General features: G+C 38.2%; 2 protein-coding genes across 2 annotated transcripts in view; one reads left to right on the forward strand and one right to left on the reverse strand.

Annotated features, from left to right (window-relative positions):
- Positions 1-3,651: 3,651 nt before the first annotated feature.
- LOC112057722 (solute carrier family 22 member 6-A) lies at positions 3,652-24,372 on the forward strand. The gene is made up of 5 exons (XM_052888356.1): positions 3,652-3,798; positions 12,799-13,269; positions 20,042-20,449; positions 21,376-21,619; positions 22,487-24,372. Exons 2-5 carry the CDS (start codon positions 12,869-12,871, stop codon positions 22,919-22,921), a joined length of 1,488 nt encoding a protein of 495 aa, XP_052744316.1. The 5' UTR covers positions 3,652-3,798; positions 12,799-12,868; the 3' UTR covers positions 22,922-24,372.
- A 1,316-nt stretch (positions 24,373-25,688) lies between these two features.
- The window catches only part of LOC112057721 (organic cation transporter protein), an 8,705-nt gene continuing 6,961 nt past the window's right edge, over positions 25,689-27,432 (reverse strand). Inside the window, exon 5 of the mRNA XM_024098255.2 lies at positions 25,689-27,339. Coding sequence (XP_023954023.1) covers positions 26,905-27,339 — 435 coding nt within the window. The 3' untranslated portion in view covers positions 25,689-26,904. The remainder of the gene's footprint in view (positions 27,340-27,432) is intronic.

A 27,432-nucleotide genomic window follows, 5' to 3' on the forward strand; every position in this document is an offset into this window, starting at 1 on the left:
AATTTCTAAAAGACGCAGAAATTCCGCTACATGACGCCCGGCGCTTTCATTTACGTAGTTCCCGTTCCCGTGTGAATATGGGGAACAAACATAGCCTATGACACTCGCAAATAACGTAGCTTTCTATTGGTAAAACAATTTTCTAAATCGGTCCAGTAGATCCAGAGATTATCTCCTACAACCACACGAACTTTACTTTTTATTATTAGCATAGAAGTCTCTATTTCCCTTGGTCATCACACCACTCTCGAAGGGCTGGACCGATTTTGCCAAGGGTAGGAGTAAGATAGAGAAGTTACAAGGTAGGGTAGGGTAGGGTACGGGTAGGAAAGCGTAGGGGTAGGGTAGGTTTAGGGCCGAGTTTAGGATAGTGGTAGGGTAGGGGTAGAGGTAGGGTAGTTGTAGGGTAGAGGTACGGGTAGGATAGGGAAGTGGTAGGGTAGGGGTAGGATAGGCGTGAGATAGGGGTAGGAAAGGGATAAGGTACGGGGAGGGTAGGGGTAGGATAGGGTAGGGTGTAGGTAAGGTAGGGGTAGGGTTGGGGTAGGTTTGGGGTAGGGTAGGGGTAGGGGTAGGGTAGATGTAGGGGTTGGGTAGGGTAGGGTTGGGGTAGTGGTAGGGTAGGGGTAGGGGTAGGGTAGGGGTAGTAGTAAAGTTGACATCGAAATTTACGCAGACGAAGTCGCGGGCGTCCGCTAGTTTTAAATAAATCTAAAGCATTAGACGTCGTAGAACTTACATAATGCAATCGTAAATAAAGTTTTCATCATTATCAGCCCCATTTTACCGGCCCACTACATAGCCAGTAGGCCTAACATGCGACATAACTCATGCAGAGAAATGGACACCTATCAACATCGCTACTCTTTCATTGCGTTGTGTCGAAAGAAATGGGACTGGGTCATCTCCGCCGCCATTGATTGACAGTTGTCTAGTTCTCTACACGAGATCTGTCGTTGGTCGCATACTAAGCCTACTGGCCTCCCTCCTTGTAAATGAGTGGATATGGAGCTTAGACCCACCAGCTCCATAAGCAGGTTGTTGAGCTTAAGATGATAATGTGAAATTATTTTACAATAATTGTCATATGTTAATGATAATGACCGGGAGCGATGGCGTAACGTGCTCTCTGAGGCATGGAGGTGTAATACCGCCATTTTCTCAACTCATAACTACTCATAACTACAACATACTCAAATTTTTGCTGAAAAGCTCAGACTTTTATAGCCTGAACCTCGGAATCCGGATCAACATAGGTCAACCACTGGACCAACAAGGCAGCCAATATGTAATGCAGAATCTCTAATAATAACAGTTTTATTAATTTTAATTTGTGCAATAAATTAATGACTATGCTATAAAACTGTGAAATAAACTGCTACTTAGATTGACCTGATAAACTCTAAAGATAATTGCCGTTGGTTATTACTTATTATGCAAAATTTTAATGCCTTGATCATATTTTTAAATCGTTATTGTAAATTACTCGTAACAAATCATTGACAGTCGATGACTGAAATTTTAGTATTAAATGAGATTAAGTAACTGAGAGTTAAAGATAGATTTTTTTTCATTTTAATAAAGATTTTAACTTATCCATCTGGGTGGCTGGTAGCAGCATAGTATTGAAAATGCTCATTAGAATTTCAGGACATAAATAGCCTACACCTTATCAATGGCGTGCACTTCATATATGCATTAAAGTACTGCATACCCTAAGAGATGTTTTTCTTTATGCTTATCACTGCAAATTTTCCCAGTTCGGTTATTTTTTTATTAGTGCATACCCTGACAGACCACCTTATGCACGCCACTCCTTATGATACAGTTTGCCATCAACACGACGTAAGTGATATTTCCTCACTATGTGGTTAATGTGTTGGTTTTTAATGTAATAAAATAAATTAAATCTTAATGAGACACATTGAGGTACGAAATAGTTAATGATTTGGATATTTTGCAATACGTCTGAAGAAATAGTTTACCCGCAACACAAGTAGCAAGTAGAGCCTTGAGAGATATATTTTAGTTATCAACATTAACATTTTTAATTTTGCACGCGTAAAACACAAATCTTTGTTTCATTAAACTTTCCAAACAGTTCAATGGTTTTACAGTATGTTTACCTATTAACATTCGAAAGGTCATAATGAACCGTTGACCGCCCTTGGACCTTTCATACAAACTCGACCTCGTAACTTTACTACTTACTATAAAAAAAATCTTGATTTCAGTATTGTATGTGTATGATCGAATGAATGATTAGTAATAATCATCACTTCCAGCATATTTAAAAGGCCCAACTCCTGTAGTATGGGATATAGAGTTAATGATAATGATTTTTTTTTATTGTTTACAAGTTAGCCCTTGGCTACAATCTCACCTGATGGTAAGTGATGATGTAGTCTTAGATGGAAGCGGGCTAACTTGTAAGGAGGAGGATGAAAATCCACACCCTTTTCGGTTTCTACACGGCATCGTACCGGAACGCTAAATCGCTTGGCCGTACGTCTTTGCCGGTAGGGTGGTAACTAGCCACGGCCGAAGCCTCCCACCAGCCAGACCTGGACCAATTAAGAAAATCTCAATCTGCCCAGCCCGGAATCGAACCCAGGACCTCCGTTTTGTAAAACTAACCGCGCATACCAAAAAAAATGATCAGGAACGAAGTTATAACGTGTTCTCCGAGGCATGGGTATGTAACAATTTTTAATGGGCCTTTATTATTTATTTAAGCAGGTCGATAGTATTTTTTACCGATAAAAGATACAAATTGCTGCTGAGAAAATAATTTCAGAATTTTTGGAACCCGTATTAATTAGATAAATATTGTTTTTGTTTCGCTCCTTGTCTACAAATTAAGCATAGACAATACAGTATAAGTGTTCAAAACAGCCAATAAAAAAACACTGGAATTGAATTCATATCCAGTGTAAGTTGTCAATGTCATGTAATATTGTCAAATGTCAATAAAACACAAGTTAACATTAAATCGTAGACTGAGAAGCATTAACCAAAAAAATCCTTAAATAGTTTTTAAAAACGCCATAAACGAACGCGAAGATTACTGACAATCTGTGAGGGTGTGAGTTACAAGCATGTTGCCATAATAAAAATTCTTAATTAATGTTGCTAGATAGTAAAAAATACATTTTATTTAATTAATTTAAATTTAAATTTTTTTTTTATTTTTTTTTTATTTTAGGTTTTAAAAACTGTATTTAATGTTCTTTCAAGATAAAAATAATTTATTCCCCTCAGTCGACACTCGGAATAAAGGCCCAGCCTTCATACAAAATTGGGACATGTCCTTTCTTTTGACGGATGTCAGTAAAAATTGGTGCTTGGATATCAAATGGCCTACATAAAGCAAAAGACTTGTCCATCGGGTCATGATGATGATGGTGATGATTATTATTATAGATTTATGACAGAAAAAAATTACATCACTGTAAAAATGGTGGTTGCAACCCTAATATGGATATACTTTCTATTTTCATTTAATCCTACAGTAGAGCCTCGACGCGAAAGCTTGCAAGTTTATTGGGGCGGAAATTTTGCAATATATCCGAATTGTCGTTTCGCACGCAGCATACACTGACCGATTGACAACTTTGAGATACAATTTCCTCAGTATTTGTGTAGTAGTTTGCCTCGACTAGACGCGTGTGAAAAAGGACAATTTAATAATAATATTCAATTTCTCATAAATAATTTTCGTTGTTTACTTTTGTGATATATTGATATAACACTGGAACATAACCTAATTAGATATACCTACACTTGATTTTAAATCCTGTAAGTATTTAACATTTTTTATTACTGTATATTAATAATTATTTAATAAAACCATAGGTGATACTGGAAAACTTTCTATATGAAGAAGTTTAGGACTTCTTTTTATGAGATCAGTATCATCGTCGCATGATTTGTGTACTATGATTTTAGTAATTTTATAATTTTGAATATTGGAATTATAATTATTTTAATGGAGGAAAAAAAATATTTAAATGGTCAAATGCTTGGTTTGTTTCATAATTATTATATGCATATACATAATATGCTCATATTGTCAATGCTTAAAGTTACACTAACGAATAAAATAAAATGAAAAAGCTTGAAGTTAATTGCATTATAAGCATAAGTGGCTGCCTACAAAGCGTACAAAATTGAGAAATGGTAACAACAAAAAGAACCCTAGCTGAATTTATCGTGGACTCAGACTTTCACGTCAAGCATCTTCATACCTTTAGTTTTAAAAAAACAAATTTGCTGCTATCACTCTTATTTGTAAAAAAACATAAACAAAACAAGGTATTGACGACTCAAAATGAACTTTTCTCAATAAATAAACGAAATTAAGCTTTTGGCCTTACTTAAAAATTTTAAAAATTCTAATTATTAACGCTGCCAGGAGCGTCGGCGTCATATATAATCGTATGTAGTGTAGAACTTAGATAGAGCTTGCAAGTTTACTGAACCGGCAGTTTCGCAATACGTCTGAATACATATTTCACATGTAACTTGCAGTTGAACACAAAGTACAGATTCAGTGTTTGTGTTGTGCATTGCCGCGAAGAGACGCGCCAGTTAAAATATTGAATTTAATTCATAGTATAATATTTTTATTTAATGTAAGTATTTATTATATTTATTTCCTTATAGTGAGGGATCCCTAGAACATTTTGTACTCCTGATTCCTGACAAAACAGGACAACAAAGCGTCTTTATACTAATATTATAAAGACGCAAAGTTTGTTGTGTTCTACTGGGTTATCTCTGGATCTACTCAACCGATTTTGCAAATCCTTTCACCACTAGAAAGCTAAGTTATTTGTGAGTGTCACAGCCTATTGTCATGGGCACGGGAACTACATGTTTCACTTCGGTGAGATGCCTGCTTTTAATTTACCTACCGGCAACTTGGACGCGAATCGCGAGGTGGAGAAATGATCATCGCAAAGTCCGAGTTTTCCTAGGAGTTCACAGTAATAGTTAGGGATCCCTAGATCTCGATGAGACGATTAACTTTTTTATTTACGAAATATCTTGATTCTGGTAGCTAACTGAGTTACCAGGAAATGAAAATTTCAGAGCGTCGGAACGAGATAATGTACCACGCAATTTGTAGGACATTGTGGCTTATTACGTATCTATACTTCTATACTAATATTATAAAGAGGAAAACTTTGTTTGTATGTTTGTTTGTTTGTAATGAATAGGCTCAAAAACTACTGGATATGACCTCTGCCTCCGATTCCGGAGGGTGTGGGTTCGAATTCGGTCCGGGGCATGCACCTCCAACTTTTCAGTTGTGTGCATTTTAAGATATTAAATATCACGTGTCTCAAATGGTGAAGGAAAACATTGTGAGGAAAGCTCAGCAGTGAGCCGAACATGGGTTGATGACGACGAAAAACAACGGATTATTGTATCCCGAAATATAACGGATCTCATTGGAGAGTTTGGCTGGCGCCTTATTGCCTGAAAACCTGTCAAGCTGTTATTGGATAAGTGCGAGCTTCGTAGAAGTATGATGATAGCTTATAGTTTTTATACGATAGATAAATTAATAATTAAGCATATTTTGCTTCAAAATAAAAAGTAAATATTTTATATAATTGCGAAATAACTTTGAAATATAAATATGATTATATATATAGTATAATTTCTAAAATTATACCTACTGACATAATCTTCAAAAAAAATCATTTTGGAAGGTACATATTTTAATTAAATAATATCTTTGTTAAGTTATGATTTATTTGTTCAAAAAAATTTTTACTGTGCCGATTCTACGTACATCGATATTCATTAAACAACTCATTCATAGTCCAATGACCCCGTATTACGTATACCTATATCTTCAGACCTACTTAACACGTCAATCATTGAACATTGTAATTATATGTTGGCATATTTAACTACTCCGTAGGTGCAGTGGATGGCTTATATGGCTTTGGATCAGAAAGGATCTCCTGATAACTTTGAAGGCGGTGCCAACACTGTGATGTATTAAATCAAGCCGTTTTTATCATGATGTTTTAGGATTTTCAGACAGTTCTTTCAAAAACGGCTTTATTTTATTAATACTCCACTGGATTGGCACCACCTTCATAGTGATTAGGTAGAACATGCGCTGTTATTTTCGGTTTTTAGTTTATTTTTGTGATTTTGAACTTGGTTGTTTTTTTTAAAGATTTTATTCTTCTAATAATTCTTAGACCGAAGTTTTTATTTCAAATACTAAATTTTCTTAGCAATAATAATAATGGGAAATCATGTTTCCAGTCGCCAAACATTTATCGCAGCGGTTTCAAAACTTGATTGGGCTCCGACCATCTAACAAAAACGGAGGAAACCACCCCTAGACAGTCTTAAAAAAACCGGCCAAGTGTATGTCGGGCCACGCGCAGTGTAGTGTTCTGTAGAATAAGTTAGCACTTTAATATACTTCACTAAAGTACAGTAAAAGCAACTTATTTACGCTTCCTTTATTCACATTTTCACTATTCGCAGATTAAAAAATTGCGTCCCAATTCCTATTTCGCTAAATATTTCGTTATTCGCGGATCTGACTGACGAAACTCACGTAAAATGTGCTGAACTTTAACTTGCAAATACCTATTGCCGAAATTGCGAATGGATGGTTAAAATGGTTCTTTATATTCAGAATTACTCTGAATATAAAGAAGCTTTTAAAAAATGTCAAGCAAAAAATAGTTTCACAAGTCACAAACCTAAACTAAGACTGAAGATAATAGTTATTAGTAAATAACTTCAATTAATTGTTTTTTTTTTTTATATATTTGTTATTTATTTTGTCACCCAAGAACGTATCCCTTATAATCCCATATAAAATACCATTCCATATTCACGGTTTCTGTATTCGCGACACATTTAGAGAACGTATCCACTGCGAATAATGAGCTTTTTACACCATGGGATAGACGATAAAAAATTCATCCTCACTTTGCATGGGAAGGGAAGGAACCCAAAATTTTTTTTTCTAATTTTCTTTTTATCACTTTGTAGAAGTAATAAATATATATACATACCTCTACCATATTTCAGGTTTCTAGTTATCTTAATGACAACTTTATTTTTGAATTATCAACGGAATTAGTATGTAAGTTTCGAATTCCAATTACGTTTTTTTAAGTTGGTCGACATTACTCAGTCATTGTTACTTAACTGTTATAGTTTTCCATGTGATTTCGTTATATATTCTACTCTCGTGATTTTTGTCATGTATCCAACTATTTAGCCGGTAGAGGATGGGGACACCAGGCTCTAACAAAAATTAGCTTTTAAAAGCTTAATATTTTACAAACGGATTCCTACATCGACAATATGTAGGTATCTGACCCCGCATATCTTTCAAAGACCTATTTAACTATACTAGGGTTTAATTTTTTTATTCGTTTATTTCATTTTGTAGGCACCATAAAATATACGAGTTAAAAAAATCATCTTATGTTTCAGGGCCAATATAATATAATATCGATGTTTCACATTTGCCGGGCCACTAGTGACGGCTAACATTTTTTTTTCTTAATTTTTATCAAATGCAGACTTTTGCAGTTTAGTTAATTTGTCTAACTAGTGCATACCCTGATCAGCAACCGTATTCTCGTCACTGTTGTGGACGAAGTCGCAGGCGTCCGCCAGTTAACAGTAACTCACAATATTACCATAAACACAAAACTTACATCACTCTCTACAATGCCTTACATAGTAACGTAACCTTAAGATGCTGTATAAAGTGCTCTAACGTAACCGACTTGCGCAACAGGGCGGGTCAAGATCGCGAAATATATGTATTTGGCTGGTGAGAGGCTTCGGCCGCGGCTAGTTACCACCCTACCGACAAGGAGGTATCGCCAAGCGATTTAGCGTTCCGGTACGATGTCGTGTAGAAACTGATAGGAGTGTGGATTTTCATCCTCCTCCTAACAAGTTAGCCCGCTGCCATCTTAGATTGCATCATCACTTACTATCAGGTGTGATTGTAGTCAAGGGCTAACTTGTAGAGAATAAAAAAAAATATTAAGACTTAGTAGCATAGCTTTAGCTAAAACCCATGGTCATAATAATAAAATCCTATATTCAGCCAAAAAAAAATTGACAAACTTACAGAGCTTACAAACTACTTAAAGACACTTAAATTCGACGGCCTCCGTGGCGCAGTGGTATGCGCGGTGGATTTACAAAACGGAGGCCCTGGGTTCGATCCCCGGCTGGGCAGATTGAGATTTTCTTAATTGGTCCAGGTCTAGCTGGTGGAAGGCTTCGGCCGTGGCTAGTTACCACCCTACCGGCAAAGACGTACCGCCAAGCGATTTAGCGTTCCGGTATGATGTCGCGTAGAAATCGAGTGTGGATTTTCATCCTCCTCCTAACAAGTTAGCCCGTTTCCATCTTAGACTGCATCATCACTTACCATCCGGTGAGATTGTAGTCAAGGGCTAACTTGTAAAGAATAATAAAAAAAAAATATATATTTCAGAATTTACATAGTTAGTCTGTCTATCACACCATCACACTTCACACTAATCACACTAATATTCTAAAGGCGAAAGTTTGTGTGTAAGTGTGTAAGTATTGTATTGTTCCTCCTTCGCGCTGCGGCTATTGAAGCGATTTGAAATTTCGAATGGAAATAGATTTTACTCTGGATTAACACATAGGCTACTTTCATCCCGGAAAAATCCATGGTTACCGCGGGATCTGTGAAAAACTGAATTCCACGCGGACGAAGTCGCGGGCGTCCGCTAGTACTTAATATAATATGAAGTCATTCAGCTGAATCGGACGCTGCCTCAGCTCAGAGATCGTTATGAGAAATAGACAAAATGCAATTAATGGAGGTACAACCGGAAACACCGTTATCTCTTTCGTTGCGCTGGGACGAAAGAGATGGGACTGGGACAACTCCACCGCTATTGGATGATATTTTTGTCTATTTCTCTTCACTTGGTTGCATGTTACCGCCACTGGGAGTAGTGTAATTGTGACTCCAAAACCCCTCTTCCATTAGGATGATATGGAAATTATACTGATGAATGTACTACTTATAGGTTTCTTCTCTTCTCCGGTAGTTAGGTGAAAACATGCGACAAAACTACTTATCAATCACAGAATAAAGATGATCCAGAGTGAGCCTTGACATCCGCAAATACAAACCTTTTTTATAATTTGTATTTTAAAATTTAACACTAACAACAATTGCGTAAATTAATATAATAATCAATGAATACCAATAAAAATACTCCATCTTAGTTCTTTTATTTTTGTGAACAGTTTTTAAAATATTTAAAAACATATATGACTCCATTTTTCTTGAATAATATGGAAAATTACTGATGCGACGCTTCGATTCGTACTGACTCGAGAATGTATTCGTTTTTGACTTTTGTATATAGAGTGTTCTGTGCGCTCTATCTGCCTATTAATCTTTAATCTGTGATATTAAAATAACTTAATTGAAGTAACCGGTGGTGTACCAATTACTCCAACCAGTTGCAAGCTTACATAAGCGTTTGATGTCCTTTTAGGAAAGTCGTTGGCATAAACAGGATCGTAAAATTGTATAGACATTAACTACTAGCGGACGCCTGCGACTTCGTCTGCATGGAAACCCTTGACAAAACATTACATGCAGCTATATATATAACTTTTAAAGGGTAACAATTCCGTCATACATGGATTTTGTAACTTTAATCGCCCTGAACGGTTTTTTTTTTATTATTTACAAGTTAGCTACAATCTAAGATGGAAGCGGGCTAACTTGTTAGGAGAAGGATGAAAATCCACACCCCTTTCGGTTTCTACACGACATCGTACTGGAACGCTAAAGCGCTTGGCGGTACGTCTTTGCCGGTAGGGTGGTTACTAGCCACGGCCGAAGCCTCCCACCAGCCAGATCTGGAACAATTAAGAAAAACCTCAATCCCCAGGACCTCCATCTTGTAAATTCTGACTACTATCAAGTTAATTTTCCGTGAGTAGCTTCAACTCGATGAGACGTTCAACTTTTTTATTAACGAAAATTCTTGATTGTAGTAGCTGAGTTAATCAATAACCTGACTAAAAGATCTCAAATGATTTTTACTCGTTTTACCACTTGAAAAGACTAGATTAGGAATCAGGATAAAAGTGGGTTTGAAAATAGTACAGCGCTCGGATATCGAACCACGACTTCTCGGTGATGAGAGATATCATCACCAAGGTCACTTCCACTCATAATACCATGTTTTGAACAGATTTTTTTGGAAGTCGGTTAAAAAGCCCCTTTTGGTGGTGTGACCTTGGGTTCAAAATTTATATATCGCCCGAGACCTTATTTATGCGAATACGCAACTGAATTAATTTTTTGCATAATATTATCATAGCATTCTTATTCAAATTGTAAAATAGGAATATAATATTACTAGCTGACGCCGCGCGGTTTCACCTGCGTGGTTCCCGTGCCCTTAGGAATATAGAGATAATATATAGTCTATAGCGTTCCTCGATAAATGGGTTATCTAAAACTGAAAGAATTTTTGAAATCAGACCAGTATTTCCTGAGATTAGCACGTTCAAACAAACTCTTCAGCTTTATAATATTAGTAAGTATAGATGTCTGAGATCATCTATGGATACCTATGGGAAACACAAAACGCGCGTAAAATTTTCTTTTACTTCTGTTACTCGTAAAAAATTGTTTTTCTTGATGAATTATATATATATTATATCTTCCAAATGAATCACTCAGACATTCAGTTAAAAACACTCAGTCATTTAGTGAAAACCACACGAAAATTATAACATTATAAATGAAAATATGTTGTATCAAAATTTTTAAATAGAAGAGGTATAGATAATAGAATTCAGTTTCGAGGACAAAACATTAATCAAATGACCGTTATTTACTTATGAAATAAGATTAATTTCAATTTGGATTATTAAAATTCCAAAATTGAAGACGCAAATGGTAATTATACTTGTAAAAAATCCAAATCTGAGTTAATAAAGTTGCAAATTTATGCAATTTTAACCTAAAAATATCACCTTGAACGAAATATGGCGTCTATCGGTATCTAACATGACGTCATTAGTTCGTCACACATAAAGTTTGACGACCTCTGTCGCAGATAAAATTGCTTTTGTATGTTTGGTTCTGGGTTCGATTTTAAGAAAATAGAGAGACATAGGGATAAAAAGTATCATAAAGTATAACACATAGGAAGTGATTTGTTCGAAATTCAAAGTTTTATTACGAAAAACAAGCTATTCAAAGTAATGTCTATCGCATGACGCTACTTTCCTCTACCATTTATGGTAGACGTCCACAAATCAACATTGTACGTATCGGAGGCATCGCATTATACGGATTTTTAATTTTACGATAGGTAGATAAAATCCGTTCGATGCGATCGTTACGATGCGGATCAGTGGACTTTCTATACAAAGAATACTAAAATCCGTTAGATGCGATGCGTCACAACAGTGGGGATCTGTGGATGCCACCATTAATCGATGGTCAAATTAAAGTTTAACGCTAGACTCTACGAACCTCTATCATTTAGGCAACGTATTTATTTGTAGAAGAAATAAAAAGAAATCGTTAAATCCTTGTCAAAGTTAAAATTCATTTATTTCCAGTAGGCTTAGTTTACAAGCACGTCGTCAAACATCAAATTATGTCATGATTGAAGTCGAAGACTTAAGAATTAAACATATGAAGTAAAGAGCCCACAACAAACTCAGCCAGGATATTTTTAATTGAAGGAAGGTCATGTTTCTATGAAGGAGAAATTGAAACCTTTGTCAATATTCTATCAATATAAATCTCTGCCGTTTTCTACGTTATTAACATCGTAAACAGCCAAATACAAATATACACACAAATATCTCCTTTTCTCCTTTCTTATAAAACAGGAGATACGAAGCTTGGACCTTCCACGCTGCTTCAATGAGCGCTGACGGGTTTTAGGGTTATGTTTTGATTTTTAAACAAACATTATCAAAACAGCGTGCATAAGGTTTTTAACTAGGTCTTTTAACACTATAAGTAACTGGCTAATGATAATGTCCCGGACCAACAGCATAACGTAATCTCTGAGGCACGGCGGTGTAATACATCTTTATTTCACAGTCCAACACGGGACTCGAACCCGTAAGTAACATACATAAGTAACATAATTATGATATTATTATATTGACACAAATGTAAAGTGATAAGGATTAGCTTTATCATATAACCTGTCTGGTGCACAAGTGTGTGCATATCTTATGATATTTGAACTACCTACATTTATAGTTATATACGGAACTTTGGTTGTTTATTCATTGTTATTTTTATACAAAGTTATCTATACAAACATAGCATTTTTGAGATTAGAACTCACCTAGAATTATGAGTTACTTTACTACGTTTACTGTGTTTAAAAAAAAATCAAGTGGGGAGTTAGAGAGGGGTAACAATCGGTTGGCGGGAACGACTTCAGTATTGTCGTGGCGTTCGAGCCGTCCACATTTTTTGTGTGATTCTTTATGGGTTACATGGGATAGGTGGGGAGAGTGACTTGAGTTGAAAAGGCCCTTAACCCTACAGACAACGTACACAAGTGCGTGACTCCATTCAAGATCATTCTCTGCAATTCTAGGGTGTTATTTTGAAAAACATTTTGATTTGTTAATTAAGTTGTCCTGACAAATGTTACGAATTAGAACTTTTAGTTCGACATTGGTTTTGTTATTTATGTAACCCGCTAAGTCCGCTAAAGGTAGTATTATTTTTTATCATTACAGATACCAACGCAACAATGCTCTCTTCTTAACTCAATAGCTGCATAATTTACCGACCAAATAAAACATCAAAATGGTGCAAAGAATAATTCCGGTGCAATCCACACAAATAAAGAAGGATGATCCATTGGCGAATTTGATCGGACAGTTCGGGAAATGGCAATGCATAGTGATAGCGACGGTGTCGCTCGTGAAGCTGTCGTCGGGCTGGGTGCAGATGGCCATCATCTTCCTGACGCCGAACCTGGTGTTCTGGTGCCAGGACTTCGGCGACAACTCGAGCCGCGTGGGAGAGAACGGCACGTGCTACGCGCAGTGCGCGCGTTACGCGTACGACAGCGCGCCGTTCCAGAACACGATCATCACGCAGTGGGCGCTGGTCTGCGAGCGCACGTGGATGGCGAGCTTCGCGCAGATGGTGCTGCAGCTGGGCGTGCTGCTCGGCAGCGTCATGTTCGGCTTCCTCTCCGACAGGTACCGTGGAACTGACAAGCCGTTCCAGAACACGATCATCACGCAGTGGGCGCTGGTCTGCGAGCGCACGTGGATGGCGAGCTTCGCGCAGATGGTGCTGCAGCTGGGCGTGCTGCTCGGCAGCGTCATGTTCGGCTTCCTCTCCGACAGGTACCGTTGAACTGACAAGCCGTTCCAGAACACGATCATCACGCAGTGGGCGCTGGTCTGCGAGCGCACGTGGATGGCGAGCTTCGCGCAGATGGTGCTGCAGCTGGGCGTGCTGCTCGGCAGCGTCATGTTCGGCTTCCTCTCCGACAGGTACCGTGGAACTGACAAGCCGTTCCAGAACACGATCATCACGCAGTGGGCGCTGGTCTGCGAGCGCACGTGGATGGCGAGCTTCGCGCAGATGGTGCTGCAGCTGGGCGTGCTGCTCGGCAGCGTCATGTTCGGCTTCCTCTCCGACAGGTACCGTTGAACTGACAAGCCGTTCCAGAACACGATCATCACGCAGTGGGCGCTGGTCTGCGAGCGCACGTGGATGGCGAGCTTCGCGCAGATGGTGCTGCAGCTGGGCGTGCTGCTCGGCAGCGTCATGTTCGGCTTCCTCTCCGACAGGTACCGTTGAACTGACAAGCCGTTCCAGAACACGATCATCACGCAGTGGGCGCTGGTCTGCGAGCGCACGTGGATGGCGAGCTTCGCGCAGATGGTGCTGCAGCTGGGCGTGCTGCTCGGCAGCGTCATGTTCGGCTTCCTCTCCGACAGGTACCGTAGAACTGACAAGCCGTTCCAGAACACGATCATCACGCAGTGGGCGCTGGTCTGCGAGCGCACGTGGATGGCGAGCTTCGCGCAGATGGTGCTGCAGCTGGGCGTGCTGCTCGGCAGCGTCATGTTCGGCTTCCTCTCCGACAGGTACCGTTGAACTGACAAGCCGTTCCAGAACACGATCATCACGCAGTGGGCGCTGGTCTGCGAGCGCACGTGGATGGCGAGCTTCGCGCAGATGGTGCTGCAGCTGGGCGTGCTGCTCGGCAGCGTCATGTTCGGCTTCCTCTCCGACAGGTACCGTAGAACTGACAAGCCGTTCCAGAACACGATCATCACGCAGTGGGCGCTGGTATGCGTTATTTATACTGCTATAGAGATCCTTCTACTGAAGGGTCTTGCTTATCTTGCTGTTTAACAACTATCAGTCTTGGTTTGACCAGGAAGCCTACGATGCGCGCCACGACATAGGTATATCGTGAAGAGAAAAATACATAATCGACCAATGGCAGCCGATACGATACGAATATGTTTTTGTCTTCCTGAGGTATTATGTCAAACATGGTATGTTTCATGGTGTGTACTATAGTCTAGCAAGATCGTTGATAACACTCCCATGATATGCGGGCGATGGACGGAATCAAAGCGTATGATTTCCTCGGGAAGCATCAGACTGAGTGCAATTGTGGTTTTAATTTTACAAATTTTTGCTTTTACACTTAAGGGCCCTGTAGTCCCCCTGTAGCTACACCCCTGTGTAGGATGTTCCTAACTTTTGGGCGCACGCTTGACCAGGGAAAACAAGAGATTGATGGATTACCTATATTTTAACCGACTTCCAAAAAGGAGGAGGTTTTACGTTCGGCTGTATGTATGTTTTTTTTTACAATTTTTGCATTTACACGCAAGGGCCCCCTGTAGCCTGCAGTATCATTGATACGGTTGACACGGCGCTAGCTACGCCCCTGGTAAGATACTTGTAGGTACTTATTATTGGATGCGTCATACCTATAATAAATAGACGCATACAGTTTGGTGCAAAAATTACGTATAATCGCGGACTGCGGTCTAAGTCCATGTTCGAGATACAATACAATATTGACTTGTAACAAGTAATTACTTGTTAACTACTTATGTACCAGTTTTTGTAGCTCATAAGTATAAAACACCATCAAGATTTGTTGTATTGTATAATTTAAAACCAAATTGCTGATCAAAATCTACCACGAGTTTTCCGACGCAGGAGTTTTTATTATTTTTTATTGTTGATTTGATTACAACCTTATTGGTTGTAAACAAATCAACAAAAACAATGTTATTATTTTTTTATAGTCTTGTTTTTAAAAAAGGTACACAAAAAACTCTTTACAAGTTATGCTTTAACAGTTTTTAGATACATAAACAATATAGTATCTACTGCAATATTTATAAGTTTGGTATACCTACTAGACAATTGAATTGGATTCGGAATTACCTCCAACTTTTCAGTTGTGTGCATTTTAAGAAATTAAATATCACGTGTCTCAAACGGTGAAGGCAAACATCGTGAGGAAACCTGCATGCCAGAGTTTTTTCTTAATTCTCTGCGTGTGTGAAATCTGCCAATCCCCATTGGGCCAACGTGGTGGACTATTGGCCTAACCCCTCTCATTCTGAGAGGAAACTCGAGCTCAGCAGTCAGCGGAATATGGGTTGATAATAGGAGTCAATAGTTTGTATGGAGAACCAAAAAAAATAAGTGTATGTTGCCCCACAGCATACACTATATACGTCCCAATACTACGCCTTAGTGAAAGGTGCGCAGAATAGGTTGCGCACAAAAATCGTAATGCGGTCATTCGTTCATCGAATTTAGCTGCCCATATTTTTTTCACACTTAAAAAATTGATTCTTAAGGAGTAAACCCTAAAAATAGTACACTTGCCTAACTATTATAATTTTTCACGGACGAAGTCGTGGACAATAGCTAGTTACCCAGCAGGCACTTGAATGAAAATAATACTTGTGCATTATATAATACTCATATCATATAAATAAAATATTTTATAAATAAAAGCGGATATTTCAAGATGAAGATAAATAATGATAAGCCAACATTACCAGATCTTACGATAAGATTTGCCTAAAATATATAAGATCCCACCTCTTAAACTGCACTGAACATGAAAATGTATACAAAAATTATGTTCACAGAAGGTCACTAGCACCATTCTGTAATGATGCTTTTTTCGACAGTTTTGAGTCCCGAATTTATCTGTATGCCTCTCTGTCTAACATAATACTGTAGATGGAGTAAGATAGAGACGAATTCGAAATTCTAAAACTATCTCTAAAACTCCAAGTTCCAACGCATTTTTAACCCTATAAACATCTACCTATTACAATGTTAACACGTCTAACAGACGTACATCACTCCGTAAGTCAAAAATTATGAGACTTACTAACACAGGCACTATCGACAAAAATTTCGTTATAAAACATAATATAGTACTAGCCGCGGTTTCATCCGCGTAGTTCCCGTTCCCGTGAGAATACGGGGATAAAATATAGTCTATGACACTCACAAATAATGTGGCTGTCTAGTGGTAATAAAATTTTTAAAATCTGTTCCCTAAATCACCACAAACTTTACCTCTTTATAATATTAGTATAGTTTAAAAAAAATCTCAATTATTATAATAGGCAGATTTTACGATAACGTTTACGTTTTGCAGGCGTACATTGAATCTTGGTCCGAGTACTTACTTTATATAAAGTTAGCTTATAGCTTTACCAATACGAAAACCATAACCATATAGTATGAAAAATAATTGTACCAAGTTTCGTTAAAATCCGTCGAGTAGTTTTTGTTTCTATGACGAACATACAGACAGACAGACAAACATTTTACTAATTGCATTTTTGGCATCAGCCTGATAATTTTGGAAATATATTTCCTATTATATGTAGGTATAGATAGATTTATTTTATTCTTAGACAGCTGTGAATTCGAAATAACCTCAGCCAAACATTTATTTAAATAGTTTCAATTTGGTTTTTAATTACTAATGCATAGAATTTTAAATTATAATAATGCATAGTTGTGAAAGTGTTGGCATTTTAGTTAAGCCTTGAGCAACCACGCGACTGTAAGTGCGTAGAACTTAAAGGTATTTGAGGTCGAGTGAGTTCTAAGTAGGAAGTAATAGAAAGCTTCTCAAACCTCCTGTGAACTATGATACTTTGATACTTATGCAATACTACGTAACTGACCCGGTGAACTTTTTGCCACAATTGATCGTTATGGCCTTTAAAATAGGCCACAACAGAAACAGGCCTATGCAGTGGTGGATTTACCAGTAGGCTGAGATTTTCTTAACTTGTTCAGGTCTGGCTGGTGAGAGGCTTCGGCCGTGGCTAGTTACCACCCTACCGGCAAAGACGTACCGCCAAGCGATTTAGCGTTCCGGTACGATGCCGTGTAGAAACCGAAAGGGGTGTGGATTTTCATCCTCCTCCTAACAAGTTAGCCCGCTTCCATCTTAGACTGCATCATCACTTACCATCAGGTGAGATTGTAGTCAAGGGTTAACTTGTAAAAAAAAAAAAAAGGCTAAACAGGCGGCAGATTACAGAGCTATTTCATTCATTCACTTATATTCCATAGAAAATTCCAATGTTTTTTTTAGTCCTACCACAGTAAAGATATACAAAAAAAAAAAATCGCATTGTTACCGAAATATAAAATGTAATAAAAATGTCTGTGTCATTAGGTATAGAAGGGATATTATAGTACCCACCATGTATGCGCGGTGGATTTACAAGAAGAGGTCCTGGGTTCGATTCCCGGCTGGGCTAATTGGTCTGTCTGGCTGGTGAGAGGCTTCAGCCAACGTATGGCTAGTTACCTACATACCGGCAAAGAAGTACCGCCAAGCGATTTAGCGTTCCGGTACGATGTAGAAATCGAAATGGAAATGTGGATTTTCATCCTATGCCTAACAATCCGCTTCCATCTTAGATTGCATCATCACTTACCATCAGGTGAGATTGCAGTCAAGGGCTAAATTATACTAGAATAAAAAAAGCTCAGTATTTTAAAGCCACTACTCGAACCTACTCGAACCCAGGACTTTGTGATTCGAAGCCATATAGAGTAACCGAGATCAACGAGGTAGTTGACACAATAAATCTATGAAATTCAGAACTAATAAAAGTGTGAAATTACCAAATTCTTTTTTGTTCTAAAATTAGTTCCTTTGGAATTTATTTTTAATTTTGTGTTTCTTTTTGGAATTAGGGCAAACAAAATCCGTGGAAATTGGTCAATAAAAGTAATCGCAATTTTTTCCGAACAACAAGTTTAAATGCATTACTGCATTGTTTCTTTGAAAATATTGTGTTAATTATAATTAGCTAAAATGTGTGTTAGCGAAAATTATTTAATACACAATACAATCGTATAATCTGTATCAAAACTATCGATTTTAATTGTATGTTTGTCAGTTTGTTTGGACGCACTAAATCTTTAAACCTAATTGTCGGATATATAAAGAATTTTACATTTTACGAATCACTTATTATTGCAATTTATTACGAAAAAGACACAAGACATAAATAAGTAAGTTCGTATTGTTGTCGGTCTACGTTAATCTCCGAAATTACCAACTAACCTTGTTTCATTAAATTTATTGGTAAAAAAATATCATAAATTAACTAAATTGAATCCGAATGTAGTCACTAACATTTGATAGTCCTACTTAATATTATAAACGCGAAAGTTTGTATGGAAGTTTGGATGTTTGTTACTCTTTAACGCCGCTACTACTGAAGCGATTTGGCTGAAATTTGGAATAGAAATAGACTTTACTCTGGATTAACAGATAGGCTTTTAATCCCGAAATAATCCGTGGTCTCCCGAGATTTGCGAAAACTGATGATTTTGGTGATATGAATGTTTGTTACTCTTTCACGCCTCGACTACTGAACCGAATTAGCTGAAATTTGGTATTGAGATATATATTTGGTATTAAGGATTAACACTTACTTTTTATCCCGGAAAAATCCATGTTAGCCTAAGAATTTGTGAAAAACTAAAAACCACGCGGACGAAGTCGCGGAAGTCCGCTAGTTGTAAATAAAACAAGGCATTACATGGCAAAAGAGTAAAAGTGCTTGCTTTAAAACATAATTTATGCTCTAAATCTCAATTTTCGCGTTAATTATACTGAATTGTATTGTAATTAAGATATTAACTGCAGTTAGGCGTCTATTATTTAAATTACTTGCGTAACGAGTTAACGACGCGACTGCTAAAAGTTGTGATAGGTACCTAACCTAACTGTCATACAAATGACGTATGAGTTTAAAGTATTCGACTTAATTTTTAAACATAAGTATTTAGTAAATAGCCAGCAGCCCACGAATATAAAATAGCTTAAGTTCTTTATGTCTGAGCTTTTGTGGCTCTTAATAATAAAGTATTAGTATAGAACCATAATAGCCCAGTGGATAAGACCTCGGCCTCCGATTACGGAGGGCGTGGGTTTGAATCTGATCCGGGACATGCACCTCCAACTTTTCAGTTGTGTGCATTTTAAGAAATTAATATCACGTGTCTTAAACGGTGAAGGGAAAACATTGTGAGGAAACCTGCACACCAGAGAATTTTCTGTATTCTCTGCGTGTGTGAAGTCTGCCAATCCGCATTGGGCCAGCGTGGTAGACTATTGCCCTAACCTCTCCCATTCTGAGAGGAGACTCAAGCTCAGCAGTGAGCCGAATATGGGTTGATAATGATGATGATAGATAAAATTCTAGGTAGACCGAGGATATCAAGCGGGTTGCAGGGAGCCGCTGGATGCTGGCGGCTTGAAACCCTTGTGCTTGGAGGTCTAAGAGGCCTATCGATCGGCTGATAATGATGATGAGATAAAATCCAAGCTGGTAATCGAACCCTTGACCATCGTTTGCACCAGAGAGATTGTCAAATAGTTTCGATGTTGAAGTAAAAATGTAATTTCTAAAATTTTCTTTTCAGATACGGCAGAAAATACACCTTTCTGGCATCTATAACTTCAGTAATAGTAATGGGATTCGCCGTCTCATTTCCCAAAGACTACATAACCTTCGCGATCCTCAGATTCTTCTTGGGGATAGCAACATCTGGAACTATGGTCATCTCTTTCGTCATTGTAATGGAAACAGTTGGGCCGAAGTACAGAGAGATATGCGGTTGTCTCTTTCAAATACCATTCCTTGTGGGGCACATAACGATACCAGCTTTCGCATACTTCTACAGAAATTGGAATACATATAGCTTGGCGATGGCGGTGCCTCCGCTGATATATCTGGGGTACTTCTTCCTGTTGTCGGAGTCCCCGCGATGGTTGGTGAGCGTGGGCAAGGTGGAGGAAGCGACCAAGATTGTGAGCAGAGCCGCGGAAATGTAAGTATAATGATCAACGATGCGATAACAAAAACTGTCTTTATAGAATCGATGTATCGTATAGTTGTAACCGTGTTCGTCGGTTAACCACTTGACTCCTAAATGGACGACCGGTCGCCCATCGTATCCGTTACGTGACATGTAAAAAAATATAAAGTAAACTAAGGGCAATATGCGAACACAATATCATGCTCTGCGCGATAGAGGAATATAAAGATTTTTCAAATGGCTCACAACGGAAGATTAAAACCGCATTCCCTGACTGTCAGGCTTCTTCAACGCAGACGGGTTTTTCGATAAAATACTCGCGGGCAGCGAATGGGAGCTCCGTAAAAATGTCTTTTTGTGTAGTTAAATGGTGTAAAAAACGGCTAACAACTTCCAGTTTATTTCATTGAAGTAGGTGGGTATTATTGGTTGCTGTGCAATGCCCATGTAGAAGTTTTTCCATTAGAATTGGCATCGTTTTGTTGGTGATGTCCAGTCGACTAGACATCTTTACTAACATTATAAAGCTGAAGAGTTTGTTTGTTTGATTGAACGCGCTAATCTCCGGAACTACTGGTCCGATTTGAAAAATTCTTTCAGTGTTAGATAGCCCATTTATCGAGGAAGGCAAATAGGCTATATATTGTCCCCGTATTATTTGTTCATACAAAAAGTTAGAATTTTTGTATGAACAAATAATGACTTTATGACTTTTTATGACTTTTTAATACATATTTTAATCGATTTCAGCCCTGTGCGCTTTTTGTCCCAATGTTTTCTATAAGTATTTCAGACTTCATACTTAACTAATAATAAAAGTTGCTATTCCAAAAAATCATCCATATTCATTAATAAATTCTGGAGATATAAATGCTGTAACAAACCAAACCAACTATGTTTTATAATTAAGGTTTTGATTATAATATTAAATGTTTCAGGAATGGTCTGCCCACAGAAAAAATAGAGGAGACACTGAAAAAGATGTCCGAAGACATTAAAGATAAGTCTACAGATACAAAGCCGAACTATGGAGATCTAATCAGACCGGGCCTCGTCCTCAAAACTGCTGCATCCACCACCCTTTGGATGATCGCTGGCTTCACGTACTATGGCTTCAATCAGTATGTCAGCCAGACCAGTCCAGACCCTTTCCTCACTGTAGCAACCGTTGGTGCTATACAGGTTTGTATTTCATTGAAGTAGGTGGGTATTATTGGTTGCTGTGCAATGCCCATTTAGAAGTTCCTTAGAATTGGCATCGTTTTGTTGGTGATGTCCAGTCGACTCGACATCTATACTAATATTATAAAGCTGAAGAGTTTGTATGTATGTTTGGTTGAATGTGCTAATCTCAAGAACTACTGGTCCGATTTGAAAAGTTCTTTCAGTGTTAGATAACCCATTTATCGAGGAAGGCTATAGGCTATATATTATCTCCGTATTCTTACGGGAACAGGAACCAAGCGGAATCCGCGCGACGTCGGCTAGTTTCTAATAAAAACAGCGCAGATATGGAATGCCCTTCTGTACGGCTTCTGTCTTCCCTAACACTTATGATTTGTGTATATACAAGGCAAGAGTGAATAGGCATCTTTTAGGCAAGCGCTCCAATCAAGACTTCATCATTGCTTTCCTCCAGCCATCAAGCGCAAGTCGATACTAAATAAAATAAAGTTTCAGTCGTTTTCCGGTTAAGTATGTATTAAAGAAAGAAATCTAATTAGGTAACTTTCAAATTATTTTTTAACGTAAATTCAATATTAATAATTAAGGACTTATAGCCAGAGTTGATTACTGTCGTTTTTGCCCTCGTAAAAGTAAAAGTACGGTGGACATGACCAATTCGTATTCTTCTCCGCAAATTATTTATTTTGATTAGCTAATTGCGCATTGATTTCAATTGATTGGCTATTGGTTCAAGATTTGGCCTAATAAAAAAAAGAAACCAAAAAAATAAAGAAACAATAGGTGGAAGTTATTTAAAGCTATGAATATGCCTGTATCGTTTTCCCAAATTAAAATGATTATAAATTTTCCAATATTTTTCAGGTACCAGCAATCCTGACTTCCGTCTGGCTGCTGAAACACATCGGACGCAAAGCCGCGGTAGTGACATTCCTCGCTCTCGGAGGGCTCTGCGTGTTGACCCTCGGCGTTGTTCCCGACACTTTCTGGATCACCTTAACATTAGGATGCATAGGAGTCAGCTGCGTATCCATAGTATGTACCTGTATCTATATTTATACATCAGAGTTGTTCCCGACGGTGGTGCGTAACATGGGCATGGGAGCATGTTCGACGAGCATGCGCGTCGGCTCGATGATCGCGCCGTTCGTGGCGGATTTGTCAAAGACGGCGCCGTGGATGCCGACCGTCGTGTTCGGGCTAGCGCCGCTGGTGGGCGCGCTGGTGTGTCTGCTGCTGCCCGAGACCAAGGGCACCGCGCTGCCTGACAGCATCAGAGACGTTGAGGACAGCGCCTAATGCTGGGTATGCAGCGAGTAATCGTCTGCACGGTACAAGTAAGACCTCATGTCTTACTTGTAGTGAATGAATGAGTGAATGAATGAGTGAAATGAATGAGTGAATTAATGGGTGAATGAATGAATGATGAATGCGTCAGCCACTCATCATAGTATTAAAGATGTTAGACAGATACCAAATCCATCTATAGACAAAACTCATTAAATTCTGCGCGGTATAGATTGCCGGGTATGACGTTATGAATGGATGAATGAAAGAAGGAATGAATGAGAAACTAGACCAAGGGCACTCCGCTGCCGGACAGCATCAGAGATGTTGAGGACAGCGCTTAATGCTGTGTATAGCCTAATTGCAGCGAGTCTTCGTCTGCTCGGTACAGATAAGGCGACATGAATGAATGAATGATGAATGCGCCTGCCACTCATCATAGTATTAAAGATGTTAGACAGATACCAAGACTATCTATAGACAAAACGCATTGATGATCTAAGCCTCAATAGCTCAACGGTAGGAGTGGTTGGACTCATCACCGAGGGGTGGTGGTTCGATACCCGCCCCGTTGGTCTATTATTGTCGTACCCACTATTAGCACAGTCTTTCCCTACTAGTCGGAGGGGAATAGGAATATTGGTCATATTATAAAAAATATGGCAAATATTCTTTTTTTTTTTAAAAAACAATTGAATTCTGCGCGATATAGGTTGCCGGGTATGACGTTATGAATGAATGAGTGATTGAAAGAAGGAATGAATGAGAAACGAGACTAAGGCACCCCGCTGCTAGATAGCATCTGAGATGTTGAGGACAGCGCCTAATGCTGTGCATAGACTAATTGCAGTGAGCACTTGTCTGCGCGGTACAGATAAGGCGACATGAATGAATGAGTGAAGAATGCGAAGGAGAAGGAAAAACACCGTGAGGAAACCTACATACTAAAGAATTTTCTTAATTATCTGCGTGTGTGAAGTCTGCCAATCCGCATTGGGCCAACGTGGTGGACTTAACCCCTTTCATTCTAAGAGGAAACTCGAGCTCAGCAGTGAGCCGAATATGGGTTGACAGACAAAACTAGATGATTCATACATATGCAAAAGTACAATTTGTTGATGATGCATATAAATTATAATAGGCTGCCCTGTTGACCTATTTCTTATTTTGGTCTGTATTATCAATCCATCAAAATAAAAAACAAATCAATTGACAAAAAGTCATCCACATAATATGTTACAAATAACAACGTCATCCGGTGCTTACGTTACGGTGGATATCATAGATGACAGTTTGTTGTCCACTTCAATAGGTTGATAATAAAGACCAAAATAGTGAATAGGCCAGCAGAAATATTTTTTGATTGTTTATAGTTTTAGATAAGATTATTGTTATTTAGATTTTTAGACATAACTTTGTATATAAATGATATTGATATTGTAAATAAATAATTATTGACGATATGCTTTTAATTTGTATCCCTGTATAGTATAACACATTAGTAAAAGAAAAAAAAGAGTTACTCAGATCTAATTGTTCACGTCTGTTAACTTGGGTTTACTAAATATTTACTACAATTATCTTTTTTTACCTTTGCAATTTTCGTACGAAACGTGACAAATTTGAAAAAATAACTATGCAAGTTTCTGCTTGCTGAATGTTATCAGGAAAATGCAAAGATTTATAAATCACAACCTCATCTGAAATCATTATATATTATTATCTCTACCATCAATCATATTATAGAATTCGAAATGAAAAATTTATATCTTTAATCAATGTGAGAAAGAATACAATAAGGAACTTAAGCTAACTTATCCTAATAACTATACAAATCATGCCACGTGGAATGGTGGCAAGAATACTGGCTGCATTTCCGCGCTGGACAGCCAGGCTGATCCTTTGCGCAAAAAATGAGCCAGCCCTTCTGTCACCAGTCGAGGCAACAAGCCGCGGTGAAATAGTACGGAAAAATTTTTTGGCACTGCGACTCCATGGCCCAAGGGTCTCCACGGCAAAAGGTACAAATATGTAACTCTCTGTCAGAGAGGCATACTTGAGCCACTTACCGGTTTCAGCTTTTTCTGCTGCGGCTCCCGGTCTTGATTCTGTCTCCCTGATATGACACGGTAATGTAAAATTTCATCCCCCATTCAACCTCTTTAGGGTATGAATTTTAAAAATCTTGAATCACATTATATTACGTATTTTTTTAAGATTTATGTACAAATTTTTAAAACTGTAACTCTAAAAATGAATACAAACGTTCAACCCCTATTTCACCCCCTTCTATTTTTATTTTAGGGTCAAAAAGTACCCTATATTTTGCTTCAAGGCTCCATTTACCATTATAACAAAATTTCATCTTGATCGATTCAGCCGTTTAGCCGTGAAAAGGTAACAGACAGACAGACAGACTAACTTACTTTCGCTTTTATAATATCAAGTATAGATAATATAATCTCTACCATCTCTCATTTGAAATGTTGCTCTCTACGATCAACCACATTGAATTCGAAAATGCTAACTGAACTGAAATCTTTATAAGAGCTTAAGAAGTTGGTAGAGTGAGTGCGAGACGACTATCAGGTAGGTATTGTAAGCTTTTTTTATGTCCCATTTAAAGGAGAAGCCTTTATTATAATAACAATATAATGGAGATTAATTTAAAACTAGTTAAGCACATTCTGGCTTAACGTGAGTAGCCATTTAATTTCATTATTAATAATTAAAAAAAAATATTCTTAGGAAGAGTGAGGAAACCTTAAAACGAGGGAAATTAAACTCAAAATGTTATAATTTTAATGAACAACAAAATTAAGTGATTACATTCTCATTTACAATATGTTTGTGTATTGATTTAAATAACTATAAATATTCCTAATTATTTAAATACAAGTCAAGTAAGTAAACGTCAAATAAGTATCATCAGCTTATGTAGGTATTTAAACATTATAAAATAATAATTGCTAATAGCTCCGCAGGTGCAAGTCTCATCACCGTAAGGCCATGGGTTTGATGCCCGACCATTGAACTATTGTTGACTGTACCCGCTCCACAGTTTTTAGGTAGGAAAGAGAGACTTTATGCGAGAGATTCGTATTCAGTAGCGTTATTCTGTAACATTGCTTTTATAACTCGACAGTGTGTGTGTCCACTTCGTCTCGTTCAATCTCTCTCATTTGCTGGCTACACGCAACGATATTTATACTATAGATAGGGCACTGGCGCATCAAAACTGAGACGGACAATAATGTGAATAATTGTCTTAATTTCATTTAGTCGCTTATTGAACAACGAAAGTTATTTAAACACATAATACTTAAACACATAATATTGTTTAAAATGTCGAGTTGTGTTTAAGAAGTGTAAAAATTATATATAGACATATATATAAAGTAATTAAACACAAAATTGTGCATGTGTGCGCTCATTGGAGTCGCTAAATTCAGATCACTTTTGCGGTGATTTTGTAGGCACGTAATATATCTTTAGTATAAAATAATCATTGGTTACACGCATAACACCATCTTATAGATATAGTCTTCATTAATTCATTAATTTTATTCATTCATGTCGTCATATCCTACAACCCTGAGCCGTAGTAGAGACGAGCATTCGACGCGGTTTGTCTTTGAATTATTGTCACTGTCTAACATCTATTAGCCCTCATTCACACGAGAGTTATTTAACGTCCGTTAAAAAAGCATTCAAATATGTTGTGAAGTTAAATGAAGGTAATTCATAACGTTATACCCGGCACTCTATACCGTGCAGACGAGAATTCAATGAGGTTTGTATAAGGATAGTTTTGGTATCGGTCTAACATCTTTAATACCATGATGAATGGCAAGCGCACTCTTCATTTATTCATTCACTCATTCATTCATGTCGTCTTATCTGTACCGCGTAAACGAACTCGTCACATTTGGTCTTTAGTCGGCTTATCTGTACCGCGCAGACGAGGACTCGGTGCAGTTAGTCTATATCCAGCATTAGGCGCTGTCCTCAACGTCTCTGATGCTGTCAGGCAGCGCGGTGCCCTTGGTCTCGGGCAGCAGCAGACACACCAGCGCGCCCACCAGCGGCGCCAGCCCGAACACGACGGTCGGCATCCACGGCGCCGTCTTTGACAAATCCGCCACGAACGGCGCGATCATTGAACCCACGCGCATGCTCGTCGAACATGCTCCCATCCCCATGTTACGCACCACCGTCGGGAATAACTCCGATGTGTAAATATGCAGACTGGTGGTGGTAATCGTCACGCATATAGCTCCAATGCAGCCCAAAGTCAAGGTCATCCAGAAGACCTTGGGCACGAAACCTAAGGCGAGTACACACACGCCGCCCAGTGTGTAGAATGTGATGCAAACTTTCTTGCGACCGAAGATTTTTAGCAGCATCACTGAGGCAAACACCGCTGGGGCCTGGAAAGCAAATACATACTTCAATTAGATACATACTTCAATTAGACAGACAGACAAACAATCACTCTACATTTTATTTGTTTATTACTAGCG

The sequence above is a fragment of the Bicyclus anynana genome, chromosome 22 (assembly GCF_947172395.1).
Source record: "Bicyclus anynana chromosome 22, ilBicAnyn1.1, whole genome shotgun sequence".
In the NCBI taxonomy this organism is placed as follows: Eukaryota; Metazoa; Arthropoda; class Insecta; order Lepidoptera; family Nymphalidae; genus Bicyclus; species Bicyclus anynana.